Source organism: Podarcis raffonei, chromosome 1 (genome assembly GCF_027172205.1).
Source record: "Podarcis raffonei isolate rPodRaf1 chromosome 1, rPodRaf1.pri, whole genome shotgun sequence".
In the NCBI taxonomy this organism is placed as follows: domain Eukaryota; kingdom Metazoa; phylum Chordata; class Lepidosauria; order Squamata; family Lacertidae; genus Podarcis; species Podarcis raffonei.
Window position 1 is genome coordinate 14916245 of NC_070602.1, and position 20276 is coordinate 14936520.

The following is a 20276-nucleotide window of genomic DNA, read 5'->3' on the forward strand; positions in this document are numbered from 1 at the left end:
CAGCGCCATTTGGTATGGCCAAATTCCTCCAGTGGCAGACACCAGGCTCTCAAATTTCAGTGGTGCCCTGCGCAATGCTAAAATCCAGCGCCCCCGCCTCTCGGGCTCTGTTCTACTTCATTGCTCTGGTGCCCCCTGCAGCATGGTGCCTAAGATGGCCACACCGATCATGCCACCCTAAAAGCACCTCTGGTTCCTTACAGCTGGCCTTAAAGGATTGGAGCCTAAGGTTGTTCTGTGGCTCCTTGGGTTCTCATTCTTCAAAATCTTGATCATGGTCCTTTGGTCTTTTCCCATAGCTTTTAAACCAGCTTTAAGTACTTGGCACATGATTCCATGAATATTTCAGACAAGCCCTCCTGTTTCTGTGTCGATGTTTTGCTGATATGCAAGTGCATTTAAGAATAACCTGGTTAAAACACCATTGATCTATCTGCTAACACTTCTTTCCTAGGTGGGCATGAAAACAAAACTACTGGAATCTACTGGGAAACATTTTAAACTTTGCCAGGAACTATGCATGCAAAGTTTGGGAAATAAATATAGCCCCTCACAATGGACGTCTGGGCATAGAGACTTTAACATACGATACTGAGGACCATGTTCACACACTATAAAAGCTCAGGATGCCCAAGAAATGTGGGAAGATCATTTGGGGGACAGGTTCTTGCAACTGTCTATTGCAGGGGTGGGGAACCAGTGACCTTCCACAAGCTATTCAATTCCCATCATCCCATACTCTGACCATTGGTCATGCTGGCTGGTGCTGATGGGAGCTGGCGAGGGGTGCTTCACCCTTTCCCATCTTTGCCCTCAGAATTCTCTTGTTTGAAACTGTGCAGCGGGGAGGACAGTTTCAAGTGGAGATGCGGTGGGGGAAGGGTTAAGCACTTTCCTCCTCGCTCCCTTTCTCCTCTGCAAGGTTATCCCCCCAAGGGGTTTCCAATAAACCCCTGTGTGGGCCATATCATAGAATCATAGAATCATAGAGTTGGAAGAGACCACAAGGGCCATCGAGTCCAACCCCCTGCCAAGCAGGAAACACAATCAGAGCACTCCTGACATATGGTTGTCAAGCCTCTGCTTAAAGACCTCCAAAGAAGGAGACTCCACCACACTCCTTGGCAGCAAATTCCACTGTCAAACAGCTCTTACTGTCAGGAAGTTCTTCCTAATGTTTAGGTGGAATCTTCTTTCTTGTAGTTTGGATCCATTGCTCCGTGTCCGCTTCTCTGGAGCAGCAGAAAACAATCTTTCTCCCTCCTCTAAGTGACATCCTTTTATATATTTGAACATGGCTATCATATCACCCCTTAACCTCCTCTTCTCCAGGCTAAACATGCCCAGCTCCCTTAGCCGTTCCTCATAAGGCATCGTTTCCAGGCCTTTGACCATTTTGGTTGCCCTCCTCTGGACACGTTCCAGTTTGTCAGTGTCCTTCTTGAACTGTGGTGCCCAGAACTGGACACAGTACTCCAGGTGAGGTCTGACCAGAGCAGAATACAGTGGCACTATTACTTCCCTTGATCTAGATGCTATACTCCTATTGATGCAGCCCAGAATTGCATTGGCTTTTTTAGCTGCCGCGTCACACTGTTGGCTCATGTCAAGTTTGTGGTCAACCAAGACTCCTAGATCCTTTTTACATGTACTGCTCTCAAGCCAGGTGTCACCCGTCTTGTATTTGTGCCTCTCATTTTTTTTTGCCCAAGTGCAATACTTTACATTTCTCCCTGTTAAAATTCATCTTGTTTGTTTTGGCCCAGTTCTCTAATCTGTCAAGGTCGTTTTGAAGTGTGATCCTGTCCTCTGGGGTGTTAGCCACCCCTCCCAGTTTGGTGTCATCTGCAAATTTGATCAGGATGCCCTTGAGTCCATCATCCAAGTCATTGATAAAGATGTTGAATAAGACCGGGCCCAAGACAGAACCCTGTGGCACCCCACTAGTCACTCTTCTCCAGGATGAAGAGGAACCATTGATGAGCACCCTTTGGGTTCGGTCAGTCAGCCAGTTACAAATCCACTGAGTGGTAGCATAGTCAAGACCGCATTTTACCAGCTTCTTTACAAGAATATCATGGGGCACCTTGTCAAATGCCTTGCTGAAATCAAGGTAGGCTACATCCTATATGTAGTTAGGTCCCTCCCTGTGCCTTGGCTGAGTGTCAACGCAGTGCTTCAAATCCAGGGTGTGATGCAAGATCTTAGAGGCAGTTCAGGCATTTGGGAGGAGGAAGGCTCAAAACAGGAAGCACTGCAGATCGCTTTGGTAATTGTCAAGGGTGGCCTGTGTGCATTTACCGTAGATGCTCCACCTAATTAAGGGATTATGGGCAGTTGGAATGCCTCCACGAGTTCTGGGCTTCTTCAGATCCCTAAACTGTATTCCCCTAGATAAATATAAGCCTTTTCCACCAGCTGGCAACTGTATTAAAGAGGCAGGAACCAATTAAAATGTAAATCAGAGGGAAAGTAAAGTGGGATAGAGGAGCGGGTCAACGAGCTGTGCTAAATCACTTTGAACAGCTTTTCTTGGTGCTTCGCCCAGGAGCCTCTGCTTTTAAAAAAAGTAGCACAAGTCTATTTCTGTTGCGAAGACAAGGAGGTGCTGATGCATACGGAATGACCGAGCATCATCTGGTCCATGTTTTAGAAATGCTCTGGGGTAGAAAAAGCATGCCTTGAATTATTGTATTTTTTTGGATCCACATTCGCCAGGAAAGTAATCACAACATCTCAGGGCAAAATCCTCCTGCAACGTTGTCGGTCTCTGATGCTATGGTAACGTCCGCAGTATACAGTGGTACCTCGGGTTACATACGCTTCAGGTTACACACTCCACTAATGCAGAAATAGTGCTTCAGGTTAAGAACTTTGCTTCAGGATGAGAACAGAAATCGCGCTCCGGCGGCGCAGCGGCAGCAGGAGGCCCCATTAGCTAAAGTGGTGCTTCAGGTTAAGAACAGTTTCAGGTTAAAAACGGACCTCCGGAACGAATTAAGTACTTAACCTGAGGTACCACTGTATGTTTAAAGCCTCTGTCCTGGAAATGTGAAAAATCGCTGCAGCAGTAGGGCTCTGTTTACATCCACAAATCTCAACAGTCAGGGCTTCACCCAAAGAATCCTGGGAAATGGAGTTTCTTAAGGGTGCTGGGAGTTGTTAAGAGACCCCTCCACCCTGCCAGAGCTACATTTAGAACTCATGCACATTCCCCACCTTGCCTGAGGTGGCTGAGGGACTGGGGGAATGTCCATAGGACATAGGGAGCTGCCTTACAGCAAGCCAGACTAAATATTGTCTACACTAACTCACTGGAATTAGGGTAGTGCTGGAGGAGACTCTTGAGAGTCCCATGGACTGCAAGAAGATCAAACCTCTCCATTCTCAAGGAAATCAGCCCCGAGTGCTCACTGGAAGGACAGATCCTGGAGCTGAGGCTCCAATACTTTGGCCACCTCATGAGAAGAGAAGACTCCCTGGAAAAGACCCTGATGTTGGGAAAGATGGAGGGCACAAGGAGAAGGGGACGACAGAGGACGAGATGGTTGGACAGTGTTCTCGAAGCTACCAGCATGAGTTTGACCAAACTGCGGGAGGCAGTGGAAGACAGGAGTGCCTGGCGTGCTCTGGTCCATGGGGTCACAAAGAGTCGAACACGACTAAACAACTAAACAACAACAACAACAACTCACTCCACTGTTGCAAACAGGCAATATTCTCATCCTTGCCTGGAGATAACGAGGATTCGACTTTGGACGTTTTGAATGGAAAGAGGAGACTGAGAGGAGATAGGATGGCCATCTTCAAATATCCAAAGGGCTATCACAAGGAAGATGGAGAGAGCTTGTTTTCTCCTATTCTGGAGGGTAGGACTCGAACCAATGGCTTCAAGTTACAAGAAAGGAGATTCCGACTAAACATCAGGAAGAACTTTCTGACAGTAAGTGATGTTCAACAGTGGAACAGTCTCCCTCGGAAGGTGCTGGACTCTCCTTCCTTAGAGGTTTTTAAGCAGAAGTTGGATGGCCATCTGTCATGGATGCTATAGCTGAGATTCCTGCATTGCCGGGGGTTGGACTAGATGACCCCTGGGCTCCCTTCCAACTCCACAGTTCTGTGATTCTATGAAAGCAGGTGATCGGCCACTGACCAGTGGTACTTATTGTCTGCCACTGCCACTGACTGTTAGCTATGCTGACACACCAACCCCTGTGCAGACAACAAGAGCAGCTTGCAAGTGAGGATGATGTCTGCCCTCAACAATAATTCTGCCTTGCAAGGGGCTTTACAGTTGCAAAAAACATCGCTGTTGTTTGCAACCTTGGTTTTGCTCGAAAGTGAAACCAGCGATGGTGAGACATTAAGTTATCCGAGTTCTTAGAATTGTTGCCGTTCCTCCCACATGAAAGAAGATGTGGTTTGGGTTGTTCCAAGGACACGTGCAAGGCTGTCAGTTAAACTGCTCGGAAGATTTACTCCCCATCCATTTTTCGAAGAGGCCTGACCTGATTCAAAGAGGCCTGATTCACAATAAAATAAAATTTCATCAGTTCATAACAGCAATTCAATTACGGTAAGTCCCTTTTCTCATTTCAGAATCCTGGGAGCAGTGGTCTCCTCGCCACAGAGCCATGATTCATAGAACCCTTAATGTACTGCAGTTCCCAGGGTTCCCTGGGGGAAGCCATGCTTTTTAAATGTGTGGTGGGTGTGCTTTGAATGCATGGTGTGCCAGTCTGCCTATGTACACACCCTGGCTCAGTGATGGCATCTCACGGAGGAAATCAACAAGACCTGCTGCGGCTTGGAATCTCAGCAGCTGGGTTCTAGCACAGCCTTCTTGAATTGCAAATACTCCTCTTACCTGTGTTTCCAGCTTTAATTTATTTAAAAAGCATTTTCTGTATCTCAGCATCAGACCAGCTAGGGTCTTCTCCAGTTCTTCGCAGTTGATGTGAAAAGTCGCTTGCAAGTTCATCCTGTAGTGAAAAGGCCGACAAGTCAGTGTTCATTAAGGTGTAATTTACAAAGCCAATACTCCATTGGAATCCTTTATCTCTTAAAGAGCAACCCCCTTTCTCTGCTTACAGCAGTCATGAAGCATTAAAGGTAAAAGGTAAAGGGACCCCTGACCGTTAGGTCCAGTCGCGAACGACTTTGGGGTTGCGATGCTCATCTCGCTTTACTGGCTGAGGGAGCGGTGTTTGTCCGCAGGCAGTTTTTCCAGGTCATGTGGCCACCATGACTAAGCCGCTTCTGGCGAAACCAGAGCAGTGCACGGAAACGCCGTTTACCTTCCTGCCAGAGTGGTACCTGTTTATCTACTTGCACTTTGACGTGTTTTCGAACTGCTAGGGTGACAGGAGTAGGGACCTAGCAACAGGAGCTTACCCCGTTGCGGGGATTCAAACCGCCGACCTTCTGATCGGCAAGCCCTAGGCTCTGTGGTTTAGACCACAGCACCACCTGCATTACTTGCTATTTAGTGTAGAGTAAGCAGTCTAGGAACCCACAGCTAAATAATTTCACTTTGATTTCTGATGAAGGAAGACCAAAGAAGGCCAAATACAACGATGTTGAAATTTAAGGTTTTCTTTTGGCCGCTTATTTTCCTGATTAAACGCCTTGCTCTTTTAACAACTTCAAAATAAATGGCATTTCCCAAAGATCCAAATTGATTTTTGCCAACCTCTGTCTTAATTAGAAGCCTTAATTTCCCATCGTTAGGAACAGAAGCGAAGGTGAAATTAAAAGCCTGAAATTAAATTGCATGCTGGATGGCTACTTGCCAGCTTGATCGCTGCATACCAGTAAGAATGAAGTCAGAGTAATGATAAAGAGAAGAATCGAAAGAGGAGTCATGCACCAATTAAAGGTTTTGGCTTTTAAACGATTAATCAGTTAACAAATTGATTACATTTTAATACATCTGTGTATTTTTAGATCCTATATAGAAGTCTTTTCACAAAATGTGCTGGCTGGGCTTTTCAAATTTCTACTCCACCTTTCTTCCAAGATGGATTCCTCTCTCCCTCCAGGTCAGGAACTGGGGTGTGTGAAGATACCCCTTGAGAAGTTCCACAAAGCCTGTGTTTCTAAATTTCTTGCAAATGTGAAATATACCCGAAGTCAAGTGTGGATTTCATGCTCTTTATTCAGCTCATAGTAGTGAAGAATGCAAGTCCCCCCAAAGTGTCTGCTTTATATACATTATTTACACAATGGGCCCCACGTGATTGGCTAATTCTGGGATTCACCTGTAGGCCAATCAGGTTGCGGATTCACTTCCACCTGGAGCTGGATTGGGTGGCTCCTGCAGACCAATCATACAGCTGCATTGTTTTAGGACCAATCAGACTGCTGCATTTTGGATCCTATTCAACTCAGTACATAACACCGACACTCTAAGTGTCCCTATTTTCCAGGGATGCCCCTGATTTAGAGAAGCCATCCTAGTTTCTGATTTGATCCTGGAATGCCCCACTTTTCCTTAGGATGTCCCTCTTTTCATTGGAGAAATGAAAAGGGTATGGAATGATCCGACCCCCCAGCCATCTGAAGGCAATCCTGTATAGGGAAGGTTTTGTTTTGTTTTTTTTAAAAAAGAAAAATGTAATGTTTTATTATGTTTTTAGATATGTTGGAAGCTGCCCAGAGTGGCTGGGGCAACCCAGTAAGATGTGTGGGGTATAAATAGTAAAATGATTATTATGGAATGAGACGTCCCGATTTTCATGGGAGAAATGTTGGAGGGTATGAGAATGCCTAGCTCTGCATCCGCCTTTGCCAGTTGGCTTAGGAGCGGGTCTGTGTTTTGCTTCCTGAGTGATGGATATGCTTCTGGAATTCCCCCCAAGCCGTCAGCCACAGGGTGAGATCCGTCAGGGAATCCCAAGATGGTGACACTGTTCACCTGCTGGCCGAGAGGAGGAAAAACTGGTGTTGCATGAGATGTTTGTGCTCTGGGGTCAGCCAAGCAGCAGATGGATTCAAGAAAGTGATTGAGAAGGGGGAGTACTGTGGTTAAGATGTGTAACACAGCATCCCATCTGGTATTTCATCCCCAACCATTCTTAAAATAAATGCCTCCGGCCTTTTAGGGAAGGTACGGTATCTCTAAACATTTTTTCTAAGTTCATTGTATATACTGTCCCCAAACACCTTTGTTTTTTCACACATGTGGTAAAAATCACCATCCTTATCTAAACATTTCCAGCATCTTTCACTTCTAATCCTGTACATTTTTGCCAACTTGGTTGAGGTGAGATACCATCGATACATCACCTTCCTGATGTTTTCCTTTAATACAGTGCATGCCGTAAATTTTATGCCCTTGTTCCAGAGTTTAGACCATGCCTCAAACTGGATGTTGTGACCCACATCTATTGCCCATTTCGTCATTACCACTTTGATTTCCTCATCTGTATTTAATTGTAGATAATTGTAGACCCTGGTTAATAATTGGGCCTTTCCTTCTATTAATATTAATTCTATGTTTGATTTACTCTTATTAAAGCCATGTTTTATTTTATCTTTGTTAAAAATATCATTCATCTGGTGATATTGAAACCATTCCGTCAATTTGTCTCTAATCTAATCAAGAAAGTGATTGAGAAGGTGGTGTACTGTGGTTAAGATGTGTAACACCGGGAGAATCCGAGACCAGAAAGAAGAGGAATACCAAGAAGACTGGAAGAAATTTAAAGACTATTTGAATAAATATTGTAATATTAATGATATGTAACTACTTGAAAGAACTAATCAGGCCTAGGATTAAATTAGATTTAAATATATATAAATAAGAAAATGCACTATAAGAAAAGTTAGGAAATTGGAATATGACTGTAATATTGTTTTATGAAATAATGATATTGGAAACTGCTACATTTAATTACCAGGAAATTCAGATGGAAGAGATTAGAGGAAGTCAAGCAATATGTTTATGAAAATGGATTTTAATTAACTAATGGAGTTCTTTTTCCTTTTTATGTACTTTAAGTTTTTCATTTTTCATTTTCATTTTCCCCTTTTTGTTATGTTTATCTATGAAAATTAATAAATATTATTGTAAAAAAAGAAGAAGATGTGTAACACAGCACACAATCTCGGAATCGGTGAACCTGGTGCCTGGAAACAGCACGCTGGCTCTAGAGCAGGCGCTGGGAACCTGTGGCTCTTCAGAGGTTGGGATGACTTATACAGGGCTGTCTTAAGCATATCTGGCGCCGTGGTGCAAAACTCCCTCCAGTGCCCCCCCTTTCCCCAGAGTTTTTTAGGGAGGACAGCGCTGCTGGCGGGGCTGGAGGAGGTTGGCAGCAGCTGGAGGGCGGCTCCTCCGGTGGGGAAGATGTGGAGGCTGGACACAGTGCCTCCCAGTGCAGCTGGCTGCTTCGTGCCGCGGTGGCCATGGCAGACGAAGGCTCCAGGCGCGGTGCTGCTTCAGTGCGGCATGGGGGAGGCGGGCAAGGGTGGCGCGCTGATGCCGGGAGGTGCTGCGTCCAGCCTCCGTCTCTTCCCTGGCACCCTCCAGAACTTGGCGCCACTAGCCTCTATGGGTAAGATGCTCCTGCCCTTACCCTGCCTGAATCCCCGGAGAGCCACTGCTGGCCAGTGTAGAGAGTACTGAGCTACATGGACCAATGGCCCAAATGGGTGTAAAACAGCTTTCTATGTTTTGAATCGCAGCTTAATGCAAACATTGGGTGGAGCAGATTTGTGGCTGCCAAGACCATATAACACTGGTCCTGAAAGACTTACATTGGCTCCCAGTACGTTCCAAGCACAATTCAAAGTGTTGGTGCTGACCTTTAAAGCCCTAAACGGCCACGGCCCAGTATACCTGAAGGAGCGTCTCCACCCCCATTGTTCAGCCACTGAGGTCCAGCGGCGAGGGCCTTCTGGCAGTTCCCTCACTGCAAGAAGTGAAGTCACAGGGAACCAGGCAGAGGGCCTTCTTGGTAGTGGCGCCTGCCCTGTGGAATGCCCTTCCACCAGATGTCAAGGAAATGAACAACTACCTAGCTTTTAGAAGACATCTGAAGGCAACCCTGTATCAGAAATTTTCTTAATGTCTAATTCTTTTATGTGCTGTAAGCCGCCCACAGTGGCTGGGGAAACCCAGCCAGATGGGAGGGTATAAATAATAATAATTATTAGCATTATTGGGGATCCAAGTGTTAAACCATGAGAAGAAGAGGAGTTTGGATTTGATATCCCGCTTTATCACTACCGTAAGGAGTCTCCAAGCTGCTAACAATCTCCTTTTCCTTCCTCCCCCACAACAAACACTCTGTGAGGTGAGTGGGGCTGAGAGACTTCAGAGAAGTGTGACTGGCCCAAGGTCACCCAGCAGCTGCATGTGGAGGAGCAGAGATGTGAACCTGGTTCACCAGATTACGAGTCTACCACTCTTAACCACTACACCACACTGGCTCTATGAGGAAGGATTCAAATTCCTGGTGAGGTGATAGCCTAGGTTTGTGCGCCATTAATGCAAGAAAGGAAATGGATCTGTGCCAGATGACGAAGGGATGGGGCTCCTCCCTCGACCGGCTGGTTATTAGAAAGAGAAAAAGCCAGAATGGGGAGTTGAGTGACGTGAGCTAGAAGGGGAAAAGCAACAGGCTGGGAAGGCAGAGAGTGAGAGTGACGCTTGATTTCAGTTTGAATCCAAGGCTGCAGCTATGGGGGAAGCAAAGTTGTCTTGGGGTGTTAATGCGGTCAGCATCTTTATCGTAGGCTCAGGTCGCATAAACGTGTAAATAAACTGTATATCATAAAGACACCAAAGTCTCTGCTGTAGCTCATTCCAAAGGAAACCCAAACTAGGGATGAAGGAGTGAAATTCATTCACTTCACATTTTAACGCAAACCTACCTAATTCATACTTTCCAACGCAATACACAAATAGGAACACAGTTATCCTATAAATCTGCACTTCTCTGAATTTTGCAATGCCATACAGCAGCAACAACAACAAAAAGTATGCACAAACATGTCTACATATTGGAGGAAATTGTTTGCAGTAATGTGTATACTAGTTGATAATGTGTGATCATGGCCACTGGTCCCATCACCTCCTGGCAAACAGAAGGGGAAGAAATGGAGGCAGTGAGAGATTTTACTTTCTTGGGCTCCATGATCACTGCAGATGGTAACAGCAGCCACGAAATTAAAAGACGCCTGCGTCTTGGGAGAAAAGCAATGACAAACCTAGACAGCATCTTAAAAAGCAGAGATGTCATCTTGCCAACAAAGGTCTGTATAGTTATAGCTGTGGTTTTCCCAGTAGTGATGTATGGAAGTGAAAGCTGGACCATAAATAAGGCTGATTGCGGAAGAATTGATGCTTTTGAATTATGGTGCTGGAGGAGACTCTTGAGAGTCCCATGGACTGCAAGAAGATCAAACCTATCCATTCTGAAGGAAATCAGCCCTGAGTGCTCACTGGAAGGACAGATCCTGAAGCTGAGGCTCCAATACTTGGGCCACCTCATGAGCAGAGAAGACTCCCAGGAAAGGAGTCTGATGTTGGGAAAGATGGAGGGCACAAGGAGAAGGGGACGATAGAGGACGAGATGGTTGGACAGTGTTCTCGAAGCTACCAGCATGAGTTTGACCAAACTGCGGGAGGCAGTGGAAGACAGGAGTGCCTGGCGTGCTCTGGTCCATGGGGTCATGAAGAGTCAGACACGACTAAACAACTAAACAACAACAACAATACTAGGAGAAATGTACACTAAAATGCAGATGAATTTTCATGAGCAGCTTCTTTTTAAAATTGCCAACTGGTGCAGAAATGTGGTGAATTGAAGGGGGGAAAAACAAGAAACTAAGTACAATCAACACTGACAGATTTGCTCATCCCTAGTCATTGCAATTGTTTTTGTTTCTTTTTTAACCATGTTTGGAGAAAAAAATGCACCCCACACATTGCTGGGTGTACTAATCCTTCAAAACAAAAAAATGTATATTTACGTTTACACAATAATTTCTTGTTTTTCTTTTAATTGCCTGCTTGGGTTTCTTCTGTGCATAAAAAAATGACAGTAACAAGCTGAATTTATTTCCAGCCCCTTCCACTGTCTTGCTAATTACTGGAGGTGCCCTGCCACCTAGAGGCAGAATAATGCTAGTGCATAAAATAAAATCTAAAAACATACCATATATGTGAAATGGGCTACTGATATATATTTTTTAATGCTTTTAGTTATATTTTGTGTTTAAATAGATTTTGAATGGCTGTAAGATGATAACGTGTTTTTGTCTCTCTTGGCTTTCCGATTGCATGTTAATTTTTATTGCATTGATTTCCATGGTGACTATGGGCGAATGCACCTCCAAGTGTCCCCATTTTTAAGGGACAGTCCTGGATTTACAGAAGCCGTCCCCGTTTCTGATTTGATCCGGGAATATCCCACTTTTCCTTAGGACATCCCTATTTTCAGTGGAGAGATGTTGGATGCTATGGAGTTATACGACCCCTGAGCCAAGAAGATAAGTAACTACAGTGGTACTTTGGGTTACAGATGCTTCAGGTTACAGATGCTCCAGGTTACAGACTCCACTAACCCAGAAATATTACCTCGGGTTAAGAACTTTGCTTCAGGATGAGAACAGAAATTGTGCTCCAGCAGTGCAGCGGCAGCGGGAGGCCCCATTAGCTAAAGTGGTACCTCAGGTTAAGAACAGTTTCAGGTTAAGAACAGACCTCCAGAACGAATTAAGTTCTTAACCTGAGGTACCACTGTGTTCAACCTTTAGAAGACACCTGAAGGCATGCCTGTATTGGGAAGTTTTTAAATGTTTAGTGTTTTATTATGTTTTTATATACTATATGTTGGTAGCCACCCAGAGTGGCTGGGGCAACCCAGTCAGATGGGTGGGGAATAATAATAATAATAATAATAATAATAATAATAATAATAATAATGATGATGATGGATGGGTATGAAAGCTGGGGTGGGTGGTTGGGTGTGTCCACTTTCCTATCTCCATAACCAGAATGTAAAAGGGGGTTACTGGCCTCTTAGTGGGCAGGTTCATCTTTTTGGGGGTACACTAGTAATTTTTGTGCAGGGCTGCTTTCTAAAAAGAAATTGTAAGGCAGTAAAATGGGCATAGGGAACTTGTGTCACACCTTAATTTACCTTTGTTGGATAACTTCCCCTGATACTGGTACTTCCACCCAGCACAATGTGTGGAGACTGAGGAATTGTATTTTCCCTGCAAAACGATCCCTGGATGTTCCGTTGTCCAAAAGAACACAACCAATTTGCCTTCTGTGCTAAATCCTAAGATCTGGTCCAACATCTCCTCTTCAAACACAGGGTGAGGGGGGAAAAACAGGTTTACCTCAAGTCCTGGAAGCTGTTAAGGTAGGCCATCATGAACATCAGAAAGTGGGGGTGATCTTTCGCTTGGTCCAAAAATGCTTTCCCAAAGCTGTAATAAAATTGCTTATTAAAAATGGCCACTAACCAGCGATAAACACAGAACAAGCATAAAGAACACAGATTTCAGCATCCTTCCCTGTAAGAGCAATCCTGCATTTGAGGATTAGCAGAAATCCTGTCTGTCTTTCCAGTGTTTCCCAAACTTTGGGTCTCCAGCTGTTTTTGGACTACAATTCCCATCATCCCTGACCACTGGTCTTGCTGGCTACGGATGGTGGGAGTTGTAGTCCAAAAACAGCTAGAGACCCAAGTTTGGGAAACACTGGTCTAGTCCAATAGCCATGGGGTTAAGGAATAACCTACTGGCTGTGGGGATTCACAGCTTGGCTTCCTTTACAACAAACTCCACTGTCTAATGTGGGTTTTTTAAAAGTCAGAGGAGCTGGGAAAAACTTTGGGAGAGCGATTTGAAGTTCACAGCATATGAACAGCATCTTTGAAAATGATTTACAGATGGTATTTAATGTCAAGTAGATTTGCTAAAATGTATAAGTCCGAATCACATAAGTACTGGAGATGTAATGATATTTAAGGTACATTTTATCATATGTGGTGGACTGGTAAAAGAGGATTGGGAAATGATACATAATTATTTGGAAAAAAACCCCGTTTAAAAGTACCTTTCAAAAAAAAACACCAGAGTCCTTTTCATTGGGGATAATTCCCAACTGTTAAAAAAGCCTATTTATGTATGCCGTTACTGCGGCCCGTGTTTTGTTAGCCCCAAAATGAAAAACAAGTGAGGTCCTAACCAAAGAAAAATGGCAACTTAAACTGATGGAATATGTGCAGCTTGCAGATTTAACATATAGAATAAGAGAACAAGAAGAACATACGTATAAAGAAGACTGGAAAATGTTTACTGAATATATGGGTGAAAATTGGGTTCATTTAAAAACGCTGGTAGCATTAAGATAAATCCAACAGTGTAAATAAGTTTTGATGGACTACTGAATGGTTTAGTGTATGCAAAATATGCAGGGATGTATGTTATGCAGAATGAACCACAGAAAGAGAAGAAGGGAAGTCATTGGTTTACGGTTGTTTAAATGAATATTTTGAAATGTAATTTAGAAAATTTAATAAAAAATAAATACAAAAATAAAATAAAATAAAAGTCAGGGGAGTTATTGGATGATAGTTTTATCAATCATGTTTAGCCAGGTCAGATAAAATGGGTCCTTCATGCTTAGAGAAGCAATATGCAGTTGGTGCTGGGGACATTGTGATTTGCAGAGATGGTCAAACAGGCCCCAGATTTCTTTTCCAGCTCTTCCGCCTGAAGTTCTTTTTGCTGGCGATGTCAGAGTCAGAATCTGGATTCATTTGAAGAGGAAGCATTTGCCTCTGAACTTGAGCTAAAGCCTCTGAGCTCCGTCCTCAGAACAGCTGATGCTTTCCCATCATGCCTATTTGCTAGAACCATTAAGCATAAAACGTGATCCAGTTTAGACACTGGTACTTTGAAACAAGCAGACCTTACCGTGGTAGGAATTCTGTCACTTCTTTCACGATACCTTTGAGAACGGCGTCTTCCACTTTTTCGCAAATGCAGCCGGCTACCTTTCTGTGTTGTTTGGCGAGCTGGTCCAAGGGGACAAGGGATGTAACAAAAAGCAGAGAGGCAATGGCTTTGTTTGAGGAGTACAATGGGCACCTCAATGATTTTTTCAGGTGTGGCAGACGCAGAACATGCCAGAGCTTGCATTTTGCAAAGAGGAAACAAGAAGGACCTGGGTGAGGCTAGGGAAATCTATTTGCCAGAATTTTAACCAACTGGGGTAGTAAAACACCTCATCATTTTTTCAAAGGTCAGGGAAAGGTTTAAAAAAGTGTGTGGGGTGTAGCTTTTGAGAAGTGCAATTTCTGAAGGATCTCATTTTATTTCAGAAAGTGTGAATTAAGCAGGGCTGCCTTTAAATGCAAACGGAATCACATTTCTGCTCCATCCCTACCAGCAGGCCTGTGTTATTCTGATTTCTGAGGGATGGCCGTGCCTTAACTAACATCAGGCTTCCTCATCCTCGGCCCTCCAGATGTTTTTGGCCTACAACTCCCATGATCCCTAGCTAGCAGGATCAGTGGTCAGGGGTGATGGGAATTATAGTCTCAAAACATCTGGAGGGCTGAGGTTGAGGAAGCCTGTTAGACTAACATCATAAGACGTGCCTTGCTGCTGAATCAGGTCCGCTGCATCCAGCTTCCTATTTCTGTAAGGTGGTCAAAGCCGATCCTCAGAGAAGCCAGCAAACAGGACACAAAGGCAATTGCTGCACCCCCTTACAAAATTCCCAACACTTCTGCTAAGCCATATACTTTTTGATTATTGAAAACATATAATAATCCCATGAAACGTTAGTAATGACAGCAGAACAAAAAGCCCTCCCTCCAAAACACCTCACCTTAAATTTTATTTTCTCCCAATATGGGTTTATTATTTCTTTTGCATTTTATTTAACTGAAATGACAGCCCACTGCAAATTGCAAAAATATGAGTTCCTCCTGGCTTCATTGATCTCCCAATCCCTAAATCTAGCAGGGGCTTTTATTTCTCTCTCTCTCTCATTAAATGTGGGAGGTTGTCATTCTGCTGTGGTCACACACACCACCCCCAATTTCTCTCTCCTTCTTTCTTTTTTCGAGACTGCTGCAGGCCTAGTAGCAAGTGGTTTCTCCACACCAAATGTCTTTTTGTAACAACCCTGTTCTCTGCACTCCTTCCTTCCTTCCTTCCTTCCTTCCTTCCTTCCTTCCTTCCTTCCTTCTAAAAAGACTCTAAAAATCAGTTGCCTATTATGTCTGTGACACAATTGACAGCAGGTTTAATTTGTAGCTAGGAAGCAAGGGGTGGCAGTGTTAAAAATTGTAATAAAACTACATTTTGCTAATACATTCTCCGAGGACGTGACTAACATAAATTAGCACAGTAGGCAACACCTACATACCAGAAGGTAATATTTCAATTTCCCTGGAATCAAAGAACATGCATGTGCTATGAACAATCTCAGCAAATACCGTTTGAATATCGTAGGACAGCGACGAATCGTATGGGTTTTTTCGCTCATCTGGCTGTCCTTTCCACTTTTCCTTGGTCTCCAGCATCAAAATATTCTCCAAGCAGTTCTTGGTTTCCTGCTAAATATTTAGATAAAGGGGAACAACACAGATCAACATAATCATATATGCAGACACTTCTTTTATGCACACGCATCCCAGTTCCCTGTAGCGCTCCAGTAAAATAGTTTTCAAAATGGATCGAAAAGATACTTTGGAAGCTGGTCAAGTTCTGCTGCTTGAGAAAAATCAGAAAGGGCAGACAAACTGCCTTGCAAAACAGTGTGGCCCACTGCTAAGTGTGGGTGGGTGGGTGAGAATTCAATTCAGTCCGCATTTAAAGACAAACCATTCAAATCTTCCCTTTTGCAAACGATATGTTGAACCGCAAAACACAGCCACCCTTGAGAATTTGCCGAATTTAGCAATGCAGTTCTCCAGGCAAGTAATGTGTCTAAAATGCATATTATTAGGGTAAAGGGAAAAAATAATGTACAAAAGTTACATTATATTAGGAGAAATTGCTTCCAAGAATGTGTACATTAGTCAAACCTGCACACTAAATGAACCCGTCATGGGGCTTTGATGAAAAGAGCTCACACTCACTTCTCAATGCTCCTTGCATCCCTATTTTCATCGGAGAAATGTTGGAGATTATGCCCTACTGCATGCCTTTGTTGTGGCCTAGGGTCTGTTAAAGGTAAAGGTAAAGGGACCCCTGACCATTAGGTCCAGTCGTGACCGACTCTGGGGTTGCGGTGCTCATCTCGCTTTATTGGCCGAGGGAGCCAGCATACAGCTTCCAGGTCATGTGGCCAGCATGACTAAGCCGCTTCTGGCAAATCAGAGCAGCGCACGGAAATGCCGTTTACCTTCCCACCGGAGTGGTACCTATTTATCTACTTGCACTTTGACGTGCTTTCGAACAGCTAGGTTGGCAGGAGCTGGGACCGAACAATGGGAGCTCACCCCGTTGCGGGGATTCAAACCGCTGACCTTCTGATCGGCAAGCCCTAGGCTCTGTGGTTGAACCCACAGCGCCACCTGCATCCCTGAGCACTGGATAGGTTTGCCTTTAAATGATAATTGAATCAAATTCCCCCCACCCCCATCCCCATATGTAAACCAGGAAGTAGACAAGGAATCTCCATTCAACAAATAATGCATTGCTCCTGTGGAAGTTTAAGGGGCCTTTGGATCCCATTCATAAATGCATTTTCTAAGGCGATCACTTCATTCCAAAGGAAGTTGGGGCACTGAACGCTACAGTCTGGAATAAAAGCAGCATGTGTTCGGTTTCAAAGGATTCAATCAGCGATGCAAATTTCCCCACCCTCTCCTTTAATTTATACAAGGAAATTGAGATGTTACCTGGACAGAGTTAACGTAGTTGCTCTTCAGTTTGTCTAAATCTTCTGAAGTTAACAAATCCGGCAGAGCTTCAGTTTTTATTTCTGGTTTAAGATCTGGGCATCCTAAGAGATTTTCACTACAAAAACAAAAACAGCATTCCATGATGTTTCTACACCTGGGACCTTCGTCCAGAAGCCTGTGGACAGAATCTGGCTTACAGAAAATACCTTACTGGTCTTGGCAAAGTCTTTCCCTCCCATCACTTTAAAGGAAAGGAGGGCAACAGCTGGGGTGGTCCCTAATCTAATTCATTTTGGTGTGTTATTTTTACACGTTTTAAAAATCTATGGCTTTAAAAATATTTTTGTCGGAGAAGGGTTATTGGTTTGTTTTTGTTTTATTATGCATTCTGTATTCTCATTTTGTATTTTTCTGTTGTGAACTATCCTGGGATCTTTGGAAGGGCAGTATACTACAACAACAACAACAACAACAACAACAACAACAACAACAATAATAATAATTTAAAAAAATACAAAACACTGTATGCTAAAAAAAGTGCACACGAAAAGCATGCAAAATAATAATAATAATAATAATAATAATAATAATAATAATAATAATTATTATTATTATTATTATTATTATTTTGCATGCTTTTCGTGTGCACTTTTTTTAGCATACAGTGTTTTGTATTTTTTTTAATTTTAAACTTTACAAAATGTAGAGATGCACAAAGCAGATTACCAGCATCAGACCTAGAGCCAGGAACCAGGTTCATTTCATTATCCAGTGACTCTGTAGCCTCCAATGGTGTCCTAGTAATTACTGGATTCCAGGGTAACAAAAATATGAAGGGGAGGCTGAAGGAATCCACACAAGCATGTGGGAGGGGTCAGCGGTACAATCCTGCTGCATCTTGATCACATGGAAATCACATGGACATGGGTGGCGCTGTGGTCTAAACCACTGAGCCTCTTGGGCTTGCTGATCGGAAGCTCAGCGGTTCGAATCCCCGCGATGGGGTGAGCTCCCATTGCTCTGTCCCAGCTCCTGCCAACCTAGCAGTTCAAAAGCACGCCAGTGCAAGTAGATAAATAGGTACCGCTGTGGCAGGAAGGTAAACAGCATTTCCGTGCACTCTGGTTTCTGTCACAGTGTCTTGTAGCGCCAGAAGTTGTATAGACATGGTGGCCACATGACTCGGAAAGCTGTCTGTGGACAAACATCGGCTCCCTCTGTCTGAAAGCGAGATGAGTTCCACAACCCCATTGCTGCCTTTGACTGGACTTAACTGTCCAGGGGTCCTTTACCTTTACCTTTTTTACTGAACACTGCAGCACCTATAGCTTGTGACATGGACCAAACAATATCTGCGACTTAACTATCCAGGGGTCCGTTACCTTTTCCTAATCATCATGTGATTAATGGGAAACCTACCTGCGATATATATTAGTGACCCAGTTGAGTACTGCATAGAATTGATTGCATCCCAGGCTCTCATCTTCTTCCAGGATGCTTTGTAAATGCAAAGAGAGGGCTTTGTGGAAAGCTTTCAGGTATGCATCGCCCACACTGTAGTCTGGTGGATAGCATTTGTGTACCCAGTGTTTGATTGTCAACAAATCTGTTCTTACGACTTCTTTGAGATATCCTAAGTGTATCGACAGCCAAGAGGTGTTGTCCTCCTTCAGTGGCACAGGCACTTTTGAGACCCTGATTTCCACACTTCGCTTGACAGTGTCTTCCCAAAGCTGCCTCCAGTTCCTGGCTAACCCAAGGTTGGACACAGCCTCGGATGGGGCAGTGATGCTTGTAGCCCCAGCATGGGCTTTTTCTTCCTCTGCGATCAGAGTCACAAGAGTGTTTAAAGCCTTTGCATCTACCCTGGGAAGCTCCAGGGTTTCCTCCACGATACGCTGGATGGCCTTAGAAACCAAGTCGTAGAGCAAGTCAATGTCCTTGGCCTTCACAATGCATTCCTTGGGGTTGTCTTCATATTTCTTGGCATCTATTTCAGCCAGAAGCTCCCTTTCTAAACCCTTGATGTTTTTGAAGGATTCTAGAAGTTGCCCGTTTTTAGTAAGTTCATTTATCTGCATAACTAAAGAGAGAAATGGAGTGTGAGAGCAAGCCACAGCTACTGCATGTTTTCCTCTTCAGAAATAATTTGGAATAGTTCCTCTGGGGCAGTGGTGGGGAACCTGTGACCACATTGCAGGATTCCCAAAAAATAGACCAGAGGCAATTAATATTTCATCCAGCAGAGCTTTACTGCTACTGAAGGCAAATGAACATATCCAGTACATTCAGGATTGGCACTGCCATAAGAAATCCAGTTAAGGCAGACTTAACTTAAACTTAAAATAACTTATAATAAGTCTAAACCTTAACACTACATACAGAACACCACACCAGACGGAAAAGAGAAACACAAAATGTGAAACTCAGGCTCCTTCTGGCCTTGGCTGAAGAGATAACAGTTTAAGTCAGCTACCGGTATATTCAGCTTCTCTGAAGGAATAACCCAAACATCATGAACCTTCTGCTTGTTTCTTTCACACAGAGAAGCTTCCAGAACCCTCTTGAATTAAGAGAATAGGAAAGATCAATACTTTCTGCACTAAGAAATGCAAACTGACAGTCACAGCAAGATGGAAAAGCTCACAAGGAGGATGCAAGGGAGGTGACTGTACTATTTAGTCCCCTGCTAAAGTCATTATCAGAGTTCAAGAGCACATTCCAGAGAGACAGAAACTCTTAAGGGAGTGCGAAGGAGGGCTGGAGTGGGTATGTGGCCTGAGGAGAGTCCCATGGACAGATGGAGCAGGCCAGAGGGCTGGATTTGTCCCCCAGGCCTGGGGTTGTTCACCCCTGTACTGAAAGCTTTTGTGTTCAGAAAAAGGACATGATGGAGATAGATAAAACTGTGCAGTGTAATGAGAGACTGCTCCCATCATGGCCCAGTTAAATACCTGCTCTGCACTTTGCGGTTGTGTAGTTCACATGCACAGAAATGATTTGCTTAGTGCCTCTGTGTGTGATGTGAGCGAAGGCAGCTGGCTAGTAACAACTTGTACCAAAATACCGCTGACAGACAGAGAGTTTGGGCTCTGGCAGGCGCTGAAGATTAGATTTCGAAAAAGTGGCTGACCCCAATTAATTTACCAATTTTCCTTTCAAGGCAAAGTTGAAACAAGCACTGAGCACATTCCGGCAGATAAAAAGAGACTCACGCAAAACTGAAAGCAAACAAAAGCAGCGTCTAAGAGGCACTTATAAGCAAGAAAGCAAATCTCCTAATTGTCGTTCCCACAAATCATAATAGCTGAGGGACACCTGGGTTCAGTTCCCTGCTCATCCAGAATGCTGACTGTGAGCTCTCAGAGCAGTATCTTTCAGATCTCACCA

General features: G+C 43.9%; 1 protein-coding gene across 2 annotated transcripts in view; it reads right to left on the reverse strand.

The window, feature by feature from the left end:
* Positions 1–20276, reverse strand: part of EXOC3L4 (exocyst complex component 3 like 4) — a 41561-nt gene that overhangs the window by 12326 nt on the left and 8959 nt on the right. For both annotated transcript variants that reach the window (XM_053367536.1, XM_053367451.1), the window contains exons 4-9: positions 18306–18969; positions 16884–17001; positions 15474–15593; positions 13942–14042; positions 12358–12447; positions 4868–4982 (exon numbers count right to left, since the gene is read on the reverse strand). In XM_053367536.1, the coding sequence (XP_053223511.1) occupies positions 4868–4982; positions 12358–12447; positions 13942–14042; positions 15474–15593; positions 16884–17001; positions 18306–18969 (1208 nt within the window). The remainder of the gene's footprint in view (positions 1–4867; positions 4983–12357; positions 12448–13941; positions 14043–15473; positions 15594–16883; positions 17002–18305; positions 18970–20276) is intronic.